General features: G+C 42.1%; 1 protein-coding gene and 1 pseudogene across 1 annotated transcript in view; one reads left to right on the forward strand and one right to left on the reverse strand.

Moving 5' to 3' along the window:
- LOC105483684 (NADH:ubiquinone oxidoreductase subunit A12) overlaps positions 1–18570 on the forward strand; it is a 43081-nt gene that overhangs the window by 6987 nt on the left and 17524 nt on the right. The window contains exon 3 of the mRNA XM_011744667.2: positions 3347–3434. Within this exon, the coding sequence (XP_011742969.2) occupies positions 3347–3434 (88 nt within the window). The remainder of the gene's footprint in view (positions 1–3346; positions 3435–18570) is intronic.
- Positions 16210–16864, reverse strand: LOC105483683 (MOB-like protein phocein pseudogene; annotated as a pseudogene).

Genomic DNA, 18570 nt, shown 5'->3' on the forward strand with positions numbered 1-18570 from the left:
GCCTCCCAAAGTGCTGGGATTACAGGCTTGAGCCACCGCGCCCGGCCGCATTTTTTACTTTTATAATAATAAAAAAATACTCTCTTGATTGAGATGAAAAGTATCAAAGAGGAAAAAGCAATTAGTCTTCATCCAGGGGAACAATGTATAATGTGAAATATAATTACCTAGCATTTATTGAGTGATTACCATGTGCTAGGTGCTGTGCTAAACAAAAACATACATTATCTACTTTAATCTTCAACATCTCCTTGAGATAGGCACTTTTGTGCTCCCTGTGCCCCCATTTTACAGATGAAGAAGGTAAGTCATTGAGCAGTTAGGAATATTTCTCAGGAATGTGTAAACCATGTGTGGTTGCTTTGGATGCATGTTGGTCTATAAGAAGTAAACATCTGATGTACTTTGTTATTTATGTGTGTGCGTGTGCGTGTGTGTGTGCGTGTGTGTGTGTGTGTGATGAGGTCTCACTATTTTACTTGAGCTGGTCTTGAACTCTTGAGCTCAAGCAATCCTCCCGCCTTAGCCTCCTGAGGAGCTGGAATTATAGGCACATACTGCCACACCTAGTTATGATGTTTTTAATACTCACATAAATCACAGAATTTTAGACCTAGAATAGATTTTAAGAGATTGTCTAAACACTGTTGTTTTATAGATGAAGAAACAGTCACAAGGAACTGTCTTAATCAAAGAGACTTAAGTAATTAATGGCAGAACCTGGGGTAATTATTCTTTCTACTTCTCACTTACTGTTACAAAGTATAACATTACATTCTTTCCTTTCTTTCTTCTTTTCTTTTCTTTTTTTGAGACGGAGTTTTGCTCTTGTTGCCCAGGCTAGAGTGCCATGGCAGGATCTTGGCTCACCGCAACCTCCGTCTCCCAGGTTCAAGCGATTCTCCTGCCTCAGCCTCCTGAGTAGCTGGGAATACAGGCATGCGCCATCATGCCCAGCTAATTTTTTATATTTTTAGTAGAGATGGGGTTTCTCCATGTTGGTCAGGCTGGTCTCAAACTCCTGACCTCGTGATCTGCCCACCTTAGCCTCCCAAAGTGCTGAGATTACAGGCGTGAGCCACCGCAGCCATACTCCTTTCTTCTTTTCTCCCTTGCATTGGAAATATTCCTATTTTTGCTAATTAAAAAAAATTAGGGCCTGGCATGGTGGCTCATGCCTGTAATCCCAGTGCTTTGGGAGGCCAAGGTGGGAGGATCAGTTGAGGCCAGAAGTTCAAGACCAGCCTGGGCAACATAGTGTCTCACAATGTCCCCCATCTCGTGTGTGTGTGTGTACCTATATATGTATGTGTATATATATATTTGGTGTATGAAAGCTCTCTCCCCTTTTAATTTTGCAACTCTTTTAATAGTTTAGTCTTTATGTATATTTAAGATTCTTTTATTTTGGGACAGGGTCTCTCGGTTGCCCCACCTGGAATGCAGTGGTGTGATCTCGGCTCACTGCAACCTCTGCCTCCCATGCTCAAGTGATCCTCTCACCTCAAGCTTGAGAGTAGCTGGGAGTACAGGCGTGTGCCACCATGCCCAGCTAATTTTTGTATTTTTTTGTAGGGACAGGGTTTCACTGTGTTGCCCAGGATGGTCTCGAACTCCTGAGCTCAAGTGATCCCTCTGCCTCAGCCTCCCAGAGTCCTGGGATTAAGAAGTGAGCCACCGTGCCCAGCCAGTTGTGTTTGCTTATTTAAAAAAAAAAATGCACAGCATTTTTAAAAACAGCAACACAACATTCCAGTGTATGGTAGAACCATTATTTCTTCAATCCTGTTACTGTTGATAGACACATAGGTTGCTTTTGGCTTTTTGCTATTAGGAATGATGCTACTGTGAACCTGCTTATAACTACATGTATGTGTTTAAATAAATTTCTGGCCTGATCTCTACTAAAAATACAAAAATTAGCCAGGCATGGTGGCACATGCCTATGGTCCCAGCTACTCGGGAGGCTGAGGCAGGAGAATTGCATGAACCCAGGAAGGGGAAGTTGCAGGCAGTGAGCCGAGGTTGCGCCACTGCACTCCAGCCTAGGTAACAGAGCGAAACTCCATCTCCAGTAAACAAATAAATAAATAAATAAAGCTGAGTCTGAGAATAGGCATTTAACATTTCAAGAAATACGGAGAGAGAGAGACAGAGAGGGAGAGATTGTTAAGGCCCACCTCCATCATTATAGCCTAACTGTATTGTCAGGTCTTGACTTATGAAACCTTTCCCAAGGTCTCCTCCGTCTGCCTGCACATTCCCGTGCCTCATTGAATTATAGTTTGTTTTTAGTTAGCTATTCTTAAGATTGATTTCTCTAAATGAAGCAGTAAATGTTTATTGAAATCTGTATTTTTAAAAAGAGATGGGGTCATGTTTAAGTACCGGTAGTCAATATTTGTTGATTATATGTTTATCTAGGAAAACCCTGTAAATGAAATGCAGATTACCTTTTGCTTATTGGTTTAAAATCCATCATAGGAATGAACAAATTCAGTGTTCCCTATTGGCAGGTAAGAACAGTAAGGAAGGGGTAGAAGGAATTAATATTTATTATACGCTTATGTGGCTGATGCTGAACTAGGTGAATGTATGTGATATTTAATTTTCACAGCAACTCTAAGATGTAGGTATAGTCATCCACTTTTAATAGATAAAGAAACTGAGGCTCATGAAATTTGCCTAACAACCACTGATAATAAGTGACAAAGCCCAAGTCTTTGCTCAGTTTAAGGACCCAATAGTGTAAATAGTGGTTAGGCCCCTCAACTAGTGCTCAGAAATTTCCTAAATGAGGAATGCAGCCATATTATTTTGATGACATGAGGTGTCCTGTGTACCTAACCATCGTTTCTAATGTTTGCTTATTGTGTATAATTCACAAATTTCCAAAAGGATCTGGGGTGGTTTAAAAAAAATACTTACTTGGAGACGTAGAATTCAAGTATGATTGCTACAAATGTGTTTTTGCCCCAGTCGCAAGAGGAGCACCTTATTTTCTGAATACCCTGAACATCCGGGAACACACTTTCCTGTCCTATCTGCTACTCCCTCTGGGGAGCTGGCAGGGAAGCAAGGATTCTCCACTCCGGGAAAGGCCTGAGCCCCTCCAGAGCAGTGAATCATCTCAGTCTTTGGTGCAGGTTGCTGATTAAAGCTTGCCACACACGTCCTGGAGCTTGCCTTCATGAATTCACCCAGGGTGTTATTCCTCTAATAGCTCTCTTATATAAGATCACACAAAGTCTTTTTTTAATAAAAAGGTTGTCTTCTTTGATATTATGCATCTATGCTTTAAAAAAAAAAAAAGTTTTTCTTTCTAAATGTTCGTCTTTCCACTCAGGCCGTCACCGATGGGTTGTATATACTACTGAAATGAATGGCAAAAACACATTCTGGGAAGTGGATGGAAGCATGGTGCCTCCTGACTGGTAAGCTGAGACAACATTTTATTATTTTATTTTATTTGTCTTTTTTTTTTTTTTTTTTTTTTTTGAGACAGAGTCTCACTCTGTCACCCAGACTGGAGTGCAGTGACACAGTCATGACTCACTTCAGCTTTGACCTCCCAGGCTCAAGTGATCCTCCCACATCAGCCTCCCTAGTAGCTGGGACTACAGGCCCATGCCATCTCACCCGGATAATTTTTGTTTCGTTTTTAAATTTGTTTGTTTCTTTTTTGAGACAGAGTCTCATTCTGTCGCCCAGGCCGGAGTGCAGTGCCGCGATCTTGGCTCACTGCAACCTCCGCCTCCTGGATTCAAGCGATTCTCCTGTCTTAGCCTCCTGAGTAGCTGGGACTACAGGTGTGAGCCACCATGCCCAGCTAATTTTGTATTTTTAGTAGAGACAGGGTTTCACTGTGTTGGCCAGGCTGGTCTCGAACTCCTGACCACAGGTGATCCCCCCACCTCGGCTTCCCAAAGTGCTGGGATTACAGGTGTGAGCCACCATGCCTGGCCTGTTTTTGTTGTTTGTTTGTTTGTTTGTTTGTTTTCTCTGAGACAGTCTTGCTCTGTTGCCCAGGCTGGAGTGCAGTGGCATGATCTTGGTTCACTGCAACCTCTGACTCCCAGATTCAAGCCATTCTCCTGCCTCACGCTCCCGAGTAGCTGGGACTACAGGCTCATGCCACCACGCCTGGCTAATTTTTGTATTTTTAGTAGAGATGGGGTTTCGCCATGTTGGCCAGGCTGGTCTCAAACTCCTGACCTCAGGTGATCCACCTGCCTCGGCCTCTCAAAGTGCTGTGATTGCAGGCATGAGCCACTGTACCCGGCCTAATTTTTGCATTTTTTATAGAGATGCGATTTCGCCATGTTGCCCAGGCTGGTCTCAAACTCCTGGGTTGAAGTGACCCACCCACCTTGGCATCCCAAAGTGCTGGGATTACAGGCGTGAGCCACCATACCCAGCTTTTATTTGTTTATTTTTTTAGTTGAGATGGGATCTTACTATGTTGCCCAGGCTGGAACTCCTGGGCTCAAGCAATCCTCTCACCTCAGCCTCCAAGTAGCTGAGATTATAAGCACGAGCCACCATGCCTGGTTCATTTTATTTAATTTAACTTGACAATATTTATTTCATTACAAAATATTTATTGAGGCCGGGCGCAGTGGCTCAAGCCTGTAATCCCAGTACTTTGGGAGGCCGAGACGGGCGGATCACGAGGTCAGGAGATCGAGACCATCCTGGCTAACCCGGTGAAACCCCGTCTCTACTAAAAAATACAAAAAACTAGCCGGGCGAGGCGGCGGGCGCCTGTAGTCCCAGCTACTGGGGAGGCTGAGGCAGGAGAATGGCGTAAACCCGGGAGGCGGAGCTTGCAGTGAGCTGAGATCCGGCCACTGCACTCCCACCTGGGCGACAGAGTGAGACTCCGTTTCAAAAAAAAAAAAAAAAATGTATTGAATATCTCTCTATAAGGCAGTCAGTGGTATTCTTCTGAAAGTATCTGTCCTACTTACATTGAATGCATAAGTTACCCTTAAATTTAGTGGCTTAAAACAACAATTATTTCTGTCTCCATAGTTTTTTTTTTTTTCGGGTCAGGAGTTCAGACAAGATAAAACAAGGGTGGCTAGTCTCTGCTCCCAGATGTCTGGAGCCTCAGCTGGAAGACTCCAAGGCTGGACACTGGAATCATCTGAAAACTTGATCAGGCTGGGTGCGGTGACTCACGCCTGTAATCCCAGCACTTTGGAAGGCTGAGGCAGGTGGATCACGAGGTCAAGAGATCGAGACCATCCTGGCTAACACAGTGAAACCCCGTCTCTACTAAAAATACAAAAATTAGCCGGGCGCAGTGGTACGTGCCTGTAGTCCCAGCTACTTGGGAAGCTGAGGCAGGAGAATCACTTGAACCCGGAAGGCAGAGGTTGCAGTGAGTCGAGATCGTACCACTGTACTCCAACCTGGCAACAGAGCGAGTCTCCGTCTCCACAAAAAAAAAAGAAAAAGGAAAACTTGTTCACTTAGTATCTGGCATTTATTGTTGGCTGTCAGCTGGGGTTATAGCTGGGCCTGTGGGTTGGAATACCTTCATGTTGCCTGGGCTGACACAGGCAAGTGCTCTGAGAGAGTGAGCTAGGCAGGAGCCATATTGCCTTATCTAACTTAGTCTTGCAAATTGTCCAGTATCACTTTCATATTCCATTGATTGAGGCAATTAGAAAGCTCCGCCCAAGTTCTACTTGAGAAAACATGGACCTATCTCTTGATGGAGGCATGTCAACATCACGGTATATATTGGGATGTATAATGGTGTGGCTGTCTTAGAACAACGATATGCCATAGTATCACCTGTCTTGGTGAAGCGGAAGGTGAAAAGAACTTTGGCTGTAATCTTGTCTGGCGGTTTGACTTTAAGCAAGTTCCTTAAGCTCTTTAGGGCTTAGTTTCATCATCTGTAAAATGATAGTCCTAAAATTCCTTAGGTCTCTAAAACCTGTATGACTTTATAATATACATATTTTGAGATGAAATTCTAAATGCTCACTTGAATTACCAAATTTTGCATGAAGTGTTTCTAAGCAAAGTACTTATATCTGTTTCATAGACTGCTGAAATAATGCCATAGAGTTGATATACAGTTAAACTCTGGAGATCCTTTCCAGTGGTCTAGAAAATTTCACTCAAAAACTAGAAATAAGTATATCTGGTGGGCTGTGACATTTTATTTTAATTGGATTTGAACATCAGAGCTAGTTTTGGGCTGTCTTCAGTAGAAAGTGGGATAATCTCAGTGTATTTGCCTCTGTTCTAAAGAGTCACTTGGAAACCCAGATATGTGACATAAGTGAGTGAAGTGCGGCTATGAAACAATAGGGGGTCGTGGGAACTACAGTGAACTGAAAAGTACAGACTTGTCAAAGAGGGCAGCAGGCTTATTCAGCAAACCCCAGTTCCATCCGGTGAGAATTCTGCGAAGGGTTTCTGGAATTTTCAAAGGTGGACATCTGTATTTCTTTGTGAGACTTCTTGTTTTTTCTTGCTTTTTTTTTTTTGTTGAGATAGAGTTTCACTCTGTTGCCCAGGCTGGAGTGCAGTGGCACCATCTTGGCTCACTGCAACCTCTGCCTCCCAGGTTCAAGCGATTCTCCTGCCTCAGCCTCTTGAGCAGCTGGGACTACAGGCACCTGCCACAATGCCTGGCTAATTTTTCTACTTTTACCACAGACAGGTTTCACCATGTTGGCCAGGCTGGTCTCAAACTCCTGGCCCCAAGTGATCCACCCACTTCAGCCTCTCAAAGTGTTGGGATTACAGGCATGAGCCACCACACCGGGCCAGTTCTTGTTTTTTCAATTAATTTTCAAAAATATTTGACATTTTAAATACAGCCTTATCTAGCAGAACCTTCCACGATGACGGAAGTGTTCTTTATCTGCCCTGTCCGATAGGGTAACCACTTGCCACATGTGGCCCAGAACATTATTTTTATTATTATTATTATTATTGAGACAGGGTCTCACTCTGTTGCCCAGGCTGGAGTGCAGTGGCACAATCAGGGTTCACTGCAGTCTCGACTTCCTGGGCTCAGGTGATCCTCCTGCCTTAGCCCCCTGAGTAGCTGGGACTACAGGCATGTGGCACCATGCCCAGCTAATTCTTTTGTATTTTTAGTGCAGATGAGGTTTTGCCATGTTGCCCAGGCTGGTCTCGAACTCCTGGACTCAAATGCTTCGCCCACCTCTACCTCCCAAAATACTGGGATTACAGGCATGAGCCACCATGCCTGGCCTTTCTAGAGCACTTTAAAATACCGATAATCCAACTGAGGACATTTTTAAATTTTTATTTGTGATAAATAGGCTACTCAATTGGACAGAACAACTTTTTTTTTTTTCCCAAATACTGTGTGAGCTAAGCAAAACATATTTGTACTGTACATTTTTTGCTGAGCTATAACCAGTTTTCAACCCGTGTTCTACTACTTGGACTAATTGTGAGCACTGACTATGTCAGTGATGTAGTTTGAAGAACATGATAATGGATAATGTCTTTAAAAGCTCACTGGGGCTCGGTGTGGTGGCTCATACCTGTAGTTCCAGCACTTCAGAAGGCTGAGGCATGAGGATCGCTTGAGGACAGAAGTTTGAGACCAGGCTGTGCAACATAACAAGGCCTCATCTCTATAAATAAAAAAGTTTTAGAAAATTAGTCAAGCATGGTGGTGTGTGCCTGTAATTCCAGCTACTTGGGAGGCTGAGGTGGGAGGATCCCTTGAGCTCAGGGGTTTGAGGTTGCAAGGAGGTATCAGTGCATCACTGTACTCCAGCCTGGGCGACAGAGTGAAACCCTGAATCTGAAAAAAGAAGTTCATTGGTTCTTAACATGAGAAAGCAGCACTGATTAGGAACTTTCTCATGCTATATCATTAGGGGATTGCTGTTGCACTCTTTTTAGTGGGAAATAATAACCTGTTGTTCTGTTAAGGTCTGAGGAGCTGTGGGTTGTTTTGGGTTGTTTATTTTTATTTTTATTTTTTATTTTTTCCACATTCTGTGTCTTTGTTTTTTTCTTCAACTTTTATTCTAAGTTCCAGGGTACATGTGCTGGATGTGCAGGTTTACATAGGTAAACGTGTGCCATGGTGGTTTGCTGCACAGATCATCCTGTCACCTAGGTATTAAGCCCAGCATGCACTGAGCTTGGGTTTTAGGTTTAGAACCATCAACCTTCTCCGAAGGGGCATTCTATATGTTAGGAGGATTATTTGAGACCAAGGTGTCAACATGGAATTCAGGCTTTTGGAGCTGAGGTGTCCTGGTTTTTGTTTCATTGAGAGATTGTTTCTTGGGTGGAGTTGGTCCTGGGAGGCTGTGGAAGGCATGTAAGCTGTCTTATTCAGATTGACATCTATCTGCTTCAAAACGTTCGTCTAACATTGGTGCTCAGGGGCCACAGTTGGGGAGATGAGGGGTAGGCTGTGATTTCAATTATGTGCGATTAAGTATGTTTAAAATTATAAAATAGTAAAAACCTGAAAAGATAAAAGTTCTATTCAGTGGAGCAAGTCCTTTTATTTGATCTGAGATCACAGGAAAATGAAGGTAAGAGCTGTAGAAGATCACTCCAGCAGGTGCCTGAGGGCAAGGGAGGATTCAAAGCTGCATTTCTTTGTGGAGAGAAGCCTCCTAAGGGCTGAGTACCTTTGATGACCCTTGTTTGTATGGGAAGCTTCACGGCTTGTGATGAATCTTTGTAGGGAGAAATGGTGTTGGATGTTGGACAAGCTTAGCTGTTTGTTTCTCAAAGCCCTGTTTGTTGACTGTGACACACTGTGGAATTCTAAATCTGTGGATTCTTACCCTTGATTCGTGAATACATTTGATGTTGGGTTGATTTATCTCTAATTAGAGAGCCAGGTATTATTACATGTAGAGAGTAATTGTACAGATACAATTTATCATCCCTATTCAAATAACTATTTATTTAGTACCTACCAGGTGCCAAGAACCTGGGGATAAAGCAGTGAATAAAACAGGGTCCTTGTTTTCATGGGGGAAGGCAGAAAAACATACTTTACGTATTTGTGGTAATGATAAGTGCAAGGAAGATGATATGAAGCTGGGCCTCACAGGGGAATCAAGAGCAATGGAAGGGTCAGGTGGCTGTTTTATACAGGAGTTAGAGAAAGATTCTTTGAGGAAGTGACATTTGAGGAAAGACCTAGAAGAGGGGGAGAAAGCATTCCAGGCAGAGGGAACCACAGGTGCAAAGCCTGTATGTTTGAGACGTATTGCTTGGTCTGTTCAAAAACAGCAGTATGGCCAGTTTGGCTGGAATGGAATGAGTGAGGGGAAGATGTTAAGAAACGAGGTAGGAGAAATAGCTAGGGCCCAAATCATGTAGATCTTGTAAGACGAAAAGTTCTTGTATTGGCTTGAACCCCGAGAGCGTGCCAATAGACAACATGAGGCGATGTGGACCAACATGCTGTTTTAATGAGTGCCTGGGTGCAGGCGGGCTGAGGCCTAAAATGGTGTTAGCACCAAATGAGGACGGGGCAGGGGTTTTATAGTCTCCTGTAAATAGGAAGTGTCTCGGTCTGATGTAACTGCTATCTAGTACCTGGACGGCCTGCCTCTTGATCTTCAAGGGGGTTTGTGTCTTTCAGCCAGCTCTCTTCCTGCTTCTGGTGTCTTGCTGACACAGGCTGCTGCCCAAGTAGCCTTGAGCCTTGGGACTGAGCCTGAGAAGGGAGGAGTTACTCATCCCTTCAAGCTTTCAGGCCTCGGGGAGACTCTTTCAGTAAGCCATGGTACATACTTCGGCTTTTTGTCTGAATTTACCTGGAAGTCACTGGAAGGTAAGATAGGGTGTGATCTGGTTGACAGGTTTTTTAACACTTGGAATAATCCCGAACTTTCAGAATCGTTACAGATATTTCATTTATTTATTTATTTTATTATTATATTTTTTTGAGACAGAGTCTCACTCTGTTACCAAGCTGGAGTACAGTGGCGCGATCTCAGCTCACTGCAACCTCCGTCTCCCGGGTTCAAGCGATTCTTCTGCCTCAGCCTCCCGAGTAGCTGGGACTACAGGCAGACACCACTACCCCCAGCTAATTTTTGTATTTTTAGTAAAGATGAGGTTTCACCATGTTGGCTAGGATGGGCTCAATCTGTTGACCTCATGATCTGCTCACCTTGGCCTCCCAAAGTGCTGGGATTACAGGCATGAGCCACCACGCCCAGCTTACAAATATTTTGATAACTTAAAAGTAAGTTGCCAGATTGATGTCCCATCACTCCTGAATACCTTAGCGGGTACTTCCTGCAAACAAGAGCATTGTCCTGCGTATCCACAATGTAACCATAAATATGAGGAAAGTAACAATGATACACTGTGTAAGGGAGGCAAAATTTTACCCTTATCCTCTTAGGGCTTTTTGGCTGGGCCTGAGAATTAAAGACATGTTAACAGGAGAAAAGCATACAAATTTATTTAATATAAGAGTTCCGGCCGGGCGCGGTGGCTCAAGCCTGTAATCCCAGCACTTTGGGAGGCCGAGACGGGCGGATCACGAGGTCAGGAGATCGAGACCATCCTGGCTAACACGGTGAAACCCCGTCTCTAATAAAAAATACAAAAAAAATCTAGCCGGGCGAGGTGGCGGGTGCCTGTAGTCCCAGCTACTCGGGAGGCTGAGGCAGGAGAATGGCGTGAACCCGGGAGGCGGAGCTTGCAGTGAGCCGAGATCTGGCCATTGCACTCCAGCCTGGGTGACACAGCAAGACTCCGTCCCAAAAAAAAAAAAAAAAAAAAAGAGTTCCATGACTTGGAGCCCTCATAAGGGAATGAAGACCCAAAGATGCAGTTCATGTTGAACACTTAGATACTGAATTGGACAAAGAGTAGAACATTGTGAAAATGTGACAAGACAAAGGGACTTGGGCTTGAATAGGTTAATTGTGTGGAGAAGTGACCAAGAAGATAAGAGTTAATTTAACAAAGTTTGTGCAGATTTCCCTTGACCTCAATTTCCTGTCCTTGATGTAGAAAGATATTTTCCTTCTGGTATAGGGAGGACATCTTTTATGTGAGAATTTTTTCTCCTTTCAGAAAGAAAAAGGTCATATTATTCTTGTGCCTGCTGTTTTTGTTTTGTTTTGTTTTGAGACAAGATCCTGCTTTGTCGCCCAGGCTAGAGTGCAGTACAATCTTGGCTCCCTGCAGCCTTGACCTCTGGGGCTCAAGTGATCCTTCTACCTCAGCCTCCCAAGTAACTGGGATTACAGGTGTGGGCCACCACACCTAATTCTGTATTTTTAGTAGAAATGGGGTTTCACCGCATTGGCCAGGCTGGTCTTGAACTCCTGGCCTCAAGTGATCTGCCTCCCTCAGCCTCCCAAAGTACTGAGATTACAGCCATGAGAGCCACCACACTCGGCTGTGCCTGCTGTTTTTCAAGTGCCTTTAACTCAGCATGGTCAATATGCCAGAGCTGCCTATTTTGGAGCAGTGTGTTCTGAATTTCAGCCACTCGGGTTTCATCAGTTGTCCCAACAACGCCCTTTATAGAGAGATCCAATCACACATTTCATATGGATCTCAAGTTCTTTAGTCTCCTTCACACTGGATTGGCTCCTCAGCTTTTCCGTGATCTTCAGGACCTTGAGGCTTTTGAAAATTACTCGGCAGTTACATTGTTGAAGGTCCCTCAGTGGGTTTGTTAGATGTTTCCTCACGACTAGGTTCAGGCTGTGTGTCTGACATTCCTGTCACTGAAGCCATGTTTTTCTGGTTGCACTCTATTAAGTAGCAGCTGATTTGTGTTTGTCCTATTATTAATGAAAACCTCTATCATGTAATTAAGGGGTCTGCCAGTTTTCTCCATTCTGAAGTTACTAATTTTCCCTTTGTAATTAGTTAACATTTTGTGGGGAGACTCTTTGAGATTATATAAGTATCCCCTTACTCATCAGAGTTTTAATTCATTACATCTGTATCAACTCCTATTTTAATCAATGGGTTATAATCCATTGTTATAATTGGTTCTTTTATTGTTCAAATTGAGCTCTATTTGACTAGTTGGAACCCATTCAAGTTGCATTTGGAGTTCTTTAGAGGTTTTTAGAGGGGAGGGGTTCTCAGTTTTTAAAAATATTTTATTTGAGACAGAGTCTCACTCTGTCGCCCAGGCTCAGTGCGGTAGTGCTTTCACAGCTCACTGCAGCCTCAACCTACTGGGCTTAAGCCATCCTCCTGCCTCAGCCTCCCAAGTAGCTGGGACTACAGGCGTGCATCACCACACCCTGCTGTTTTTTTTTTAAGAGATGAGGTCTCACTGTGTTGCCCAGGCTAAAATTTTATTTTTAATTGACAAATAATAATTGTATATATTTGTGGGGCACAATATGATGTTTTGATATGTGTTTACATTGTGGAATGATTAAATCAAGCCAATTAATAAATCCATTACCTCACATACTTATCTTTTTTTGTGGTAAAAACATTTAAAATTATTTTAGCAATTTCCAAATATACAATGCATTATTATTTATTACAGTCACGATTCTGCGCAGTAGAGCACTAAGGCTTATTCCTCCTAACTGAAATTTTGTACTCTTTTATCAACATCTCCTCTTTTTTATACTCTCCACTCCTCCTGCCCCTGGTAACCACCATTCTACTCTGCCTTTTTTTTTTTTTTTTTTTTTTCCTTCTTTTAAAGATAGGGTCTTGTTCTATCTCCCATACTGGAGTTCAGTGGCACATTAATAGCCCACTACAGCTTCAATATGATGTGCTCAAGCGATCTTCCCACCTCAGCCTCCTGAGTAGCTGGGACTAGCTAATTTTATTTATTTATTTATTTATTTGTTTATTTATTTATTTAAAGACAGAGTTTTGCTCTTGTCGCGCAGGCTGGGGGACAGTGGCGTGATCCCAGCTCACTGCAACCTCTGCCTCCCAGGTTTAAGCGATTCTCCTGCCTCAGCCTTCCGAGTAGCTCAGATTACAGGTGCACACCGCCACGCCCACCTAACTTCTGTATTTTTAGTAGAGACAGGGTTTCGCCATGTTGGCCAGGCTGGTCTCGAATTCCTGACCTCAGGTGATCTACCCGCCTCAGCTTCCCAAAGTGCCGGGATTACAGCTGTGAGCCACCGCGCCTGGCCTATTTTTATTTTTAGTAGAAGCAAGGTCTCGCTATGTTGCACAGTCTGGTCTCAAATTCCTGAGCCCGAGCAATCGTTGCCTTGGCTTCCCAAAATGTTGGGATTACAGGTGTGAGCCACTGCACCCAGCGTGATGTTTTCTTTTGGAGATTTTTTTATCTGATCAATTTTAAATACACAGTACAAGGAAGATGGAATGAATAAGAAAAAAACTGATATTCTATTTCCCTATTAACACTAAGCCATATTTTTCAAAATATGTTTCAAAATACTTAGCCAGATCACCAATCCCAGTCACTACCTTTGTTTAAATATTCACTAAAAGGCCAGACCTGGTGGCTCACGCCTGTAATCCCAGCACGTTGGGAGGCCAAGGCAGGCGGATCACCTGAGATCAGGAGTTTGAGACCAGCCTGGCCAACAGTGTGAAACCCCGTCTCTACTAAAAATACAAAAAATTAGCCGGGCATGGTGATGGACACCTGTAATCCCAGCTACTTGGGAGGCTGAGGCAGGAGAATCACTTGAAACCAGGAGGTGGAGGTTGCAGTGAGCCCAGATCATGCCACTGCACCCCATCCCGGGCAACAGTGTGAGACTCCATCTCAAAAAAAAAAAAAAAAAAAAAAAAAAATTCACCAATAAATTAGTCAAGTGGTAGAAACCCATTGAGAGACATGGTCTAGAGAGAACAGCTAAATAGCTACATATATCTTAGTAACAGTTTAGTCCCAATATTTAGCAAGCTTGTTTAAAAATTACTATTCCCATTGGTTTATAGTGACATTAATATAAATATGTAATTTGAAAGTCAAAATTCCTTTCACCGTGAACATAAAACTTTTTATAAGATAGTTGTGGGTTGGGGTATAGTAATGATGGGGGCTGCTGGCCATATTCAAAGCCTAAAAGACTGGCAGCTTGGAAAGGTATAAACCATATATATATACTCTCAGTATACTGCTATGTCCCACATTTTTGCTGTACATTCTTGTATAATAATATGGTATAAATTATTCCCTTAAATTTGAAAAAACAGTGAAGATGAATACATTTTTGTCTTCATTTCAAAATAACCCTTTTAAATGGAAAAGCATTTCCTTGTGTTAGTTAAATTTGTTCAAAAGATGGATTTAAGTACTTTCTTCACAACATGTACAGTTTTTTTCACCTTTAGTGCCTCATTATAATCAGTCTGGCAGTAAGACCTTCAGTGCTTTATCAGAAATGAGATTATAAGATTGTTAAACCTGTACTTGAATCCTTCTTAAGACACTGAATTATACCAAAGTCCAAAAAACATATGACCACTTATCAACACCCTCAGAACCTGTGAATTACTGCAGATAATCTCACATGCGCATATAATTCAAACAGAAACTTTGTGGACAGGGTGTATAAAATAAATACTAAAATATTTCTTCAACTCTATTTAATGCTGCCTAGATGGTTAGATGAAAAGACTAATATTACTGACAGGAAGAGAAACTATTTTAAGGACTATTTTCTTTTTTTTTTTTTTTTTTTTGAGGCGGAGTCTCGCTCTGTGGCCCAGGATGGAGTGCAGTGGCCGGATCTCAGCTCACTGCAAGCTCCGCCTCCCGGGTTCACGCCATTCTCCTGCCTCAGCCTCCCGAGTAGCTGGGACTACAGGCACCCGCCACCTCGCCCGGCTAGATTTTTTTTTTTTTGTATTTTTTAGTAGAGACGGGGTTTCACCGTGTTAGCCAGGATGGTCTTGGTCTCCTGACCTCGTGATCCACCCGTCTCGGCCACCCAAAGTGCTGGGATTACAGGTTTGAGCCACCGCGCCCGGCCTTAAGGACTATTTTCTAAGTAGTTAGAACAATTTTGCAAAACAAAGATAGGCAAGGGCCTATGCCAATACATTGTTCCTGTAGTGTAATGTAATAGCTAATATGGAATATAATCAGTAAGCAGTTAATATGAATATAAATAGGTATAATCCATCACTAAATCACAGTCTGGTGAAAAGCTTCTCAGCTAAAGTATTTTGAGAAGAGGGTTAAGGGAAGGAGAAGTGGCAGGCAGGGCAGGTTGCCAGTGGGAACATCATTTATGTACTTTGCCATTATCATCATCTTGTATGTAACAGTCTACTGTTGTAGAAAGGTAAACCCTTTCCAAGTATGCTAGCCTAGAATGTACTTTATGTAGCATAGTAAGATTATTTAGGCATTAATGCTTCATTTGCATTTATATTTAGATATACAAATAATCACATGCATATTAAAACTAAACAGAATCTTATAACACTTTAATCTCATTTTGGGAAAGTTAACAGGTACGATGGAAGTGTATACTACAGAAGTTTCTAGAATATACTGAGAGGTAAAACCAAAGGAAACCACCTGTTTAGTATATGACTTGTACAAAACCTCAAGCTCACTCATTTTTTTTATAGGTGGATTTGTTTGATAAGGATTGTGATCCAGTGATTATTTAGCAGCAATTTTACAAACTGTAAATTCTTTTATTAACAGGCATTTTAAACAGATAATACTAATCTTATTTATTTTTTATTTTTGTTTTTCTGAGACAGAGTCTCTCTCTGTTGCCCAGAATTGAGTGCAGTGGTATGATCTCAGCTCACTGCAACCTCTGCCTCCCGGGTTCAAGTGATTCTCCTGCCTCAGCCCCCTAAGTAGCTGGGACTACAGGCCTGCACAACCATGCTTGGTTAATTTTTTATATTGTTCATAGAGACAGGGTTTCGTCATGTTTCTCAGGCTGGTCTCGAACTCCTGAGCTCAAAGGATTTACCCACCTTGGGCTCCCAAAGTGCTGGGATTACAGATATGAACCACCGCACCTGGCCCTAATCTTATTGAAAACCCATGAGTGCCAAACTGGGGAATATACAGCTTATGCATAACTTAAAAAGCAATTCCCATTTTATTAATAAAAGACAGACACAGCATACCAAAACCTATACTAAACAAATAAGCTATAATATGGACACATGATTGATATGTCTAAAATGATATATACAGCACATAATTAATGTTAATTATGTGATCAGTACATTTTTCTATATAATTCCCTTCATGCTTCACTTTTCCCTAGAAACTGAATTCTGAGCTTCCTCTTCTAAAATTGGTACACTCAGGTTATGCTTGGACATCAAATTATACTTCAGCACAAAGTTAGTAAACCGATGACACAAAAATGTCTCATTTTCATATTTATCAAAAATTTGCCAGTGATGAAAGTAAGCACATTAAAATATTATATAAATCCTATGGCATGCTGATCCTAGTTTTGCTACCAATGATTCCTTTATACTAACCTTGCCGGGAAAATATTGCTGTTCAGAAGACACAGCACCATCAAATGTATGTCTATTGTAGTCTATAGCAGGACACTCTTGTTTTATGAGTTGCACAAAGACAAATCCATTGTTCTCTTGCTGTCATTTAAGTATCTGGATGGCATTCACTCTGAAGTTTGACCTCAAGTCCATTTAGCTGAAGGCAGAATTGCTTTAAGTGTTCCTATTTCCGTACAGTTTCATCTTGGTCTTCAGGTGGTTCAAGAATTTTGTCAATATTGGAGCAGCCTGCTCTTACGTTCTGTTGAATGTGCTGCTGATACACGAGTGTACTGTCCTATTTTCTCAAGGATTCATCAGGCCAGTTATAGAAATCTTGTGCCTTGGTGCCCAGTCTGTTCTGCCTCAGCACTGCTGTCCCTTCTACCATGACCATAGTGCCCGTTCTGGGCAGCTGGAGTTGGTACCTGGATGTCTCTACTTCTATGAGTTCAATTTTTTAAGATTCCACATATAAGTGGGATCATGCAGTATTTATCTTGCTGTGCCTGGCTAATTTTGCTTAGCATAATGTCTTCCAGATTCACCCATGATATCCGAATGACAGAATTTCCCTCTTTTTTTAAGGCTGAATGGTATTCTATTGTGTACATATACCACAATTTTTTTTTATCCATTCATCCGATGATAGACACCTAGATTGCTTCTTTGTCTTAGCTTTGTGAATAATGCTTCAGTGAACATGGGAGTGCAGGTATCTCTTCAGCATAATTCAGGAATCTTACTTCTGGGTATAATTCCTTTGGATATATACCCAGAAGTGGGATTGCTGAATCATATGGTAATTCTATTTTTAGTTTTCTGAGGAACCTCCATGCTGTTTTCTATAGTGCTATATTAATTTACATTCCCACCAACAATGTACAGGTTCCCTTTTTTCCTTTTCTTTTCTTTTTTTTTTTTTGAGACAGAATCTCGCTCTGTCGCCCAGGCTGGAGTGCAGTGGCACGATCTCGACTCAGTGCAACCTCTGCCTCCCAGCTTCAAGCAATTCTCCTGCCTTAGCTTCCTGAGTGGCTGGGATTACTGGTGTGAGCTACTATTCCTGGATAATTTTTGTATTTTTAGTAGAGATGGGGTTTTGCCATGTTGGCCAGGTTGGTCTCAAACTCCCAACTTCAGATGATCCACCCACCTCAGCCTCCCAAAGCGCTGGGATTACAGGCATGAGCCACCGCACCTGGCTGCAGGTTCCCTTTTCTTCATACCTTTGCCAACACTTGTTATCTTCTGTCTTTTTGATAAGTCATTTTAGCAGGTATGAGGTGATATCTCACTGTGGTGGTAATTTGCGTTTCCCTGATGATAGTGACAATGAGCATTTTTTTCATATAGCTGTTGACCATTTGTATGTCTTCTGAGAAATGTCTAGGTACTTTGTTCCTGCCAACTGCTTTTTTTGAGACTTTTCTTTTTGAGGCTGAAGTGCAGTGGCGCAATCTCGGCTCACTGCAAGCTCCGCCTCCTGGGTTCACACCATTCTCCTGCCTCAGCCTCCCTAGTAGCTGGGACTACAGGTGCCCGCCACCATGCCTACCTAATTTTTTTGTATTTTTAGTAGAGACGGGGTTTCACCGTGTTAGCTAGGGTGGTCTTGATCTCCTGACCTCGTGATCCGCCCTTCCAGGCCTCCCAAAGTGCTGGGATTACAGGCGTGAGCCACCATGCCCAGCCACTTTTCCTTTATTTTATTTATTTATTTATTTTTTTGGAGACAGAGTCTCGCTCTGTTGCCAGGCTGGAATGCAGTGGTGCGATCTCCACTCACTGCAACCTCCGCTTCCCAGGTTCAAGCGATTCTCCTGCCTCAGCCACCTTAGTAGCTGGGATTACAGGTGCACACTACCATGCCCAGCTAATTTTTGTATTTTTAATAGAGATGAGGTTTCACCATGTTGGCCAGGATGGTGAGTTTTTTAAATTCCATATATATATGGAATTAATAATAATATATATAAATAATTAATAATTATTATATATAATATATAATTATATATAATATATAAATAATATATTTTTTATTTTATTTAATATATAAAATATATATTATATATAAAATAATATATATTATTTTATAAAATA

This window comes from Macaca nemestrina, chromosome 10 (genome assembly GCF_043159975.1).
Source record: "Macaca nemestrina isolate mMacNem1 chromosome 10, mMacNem.hap1, whole genome shotgun sequence".
NCBI lineage: Eukaryota > Metazoa > Chordata > Mammalia > Primates > Cercopithecidae > Macaca > Macaca nemestrina.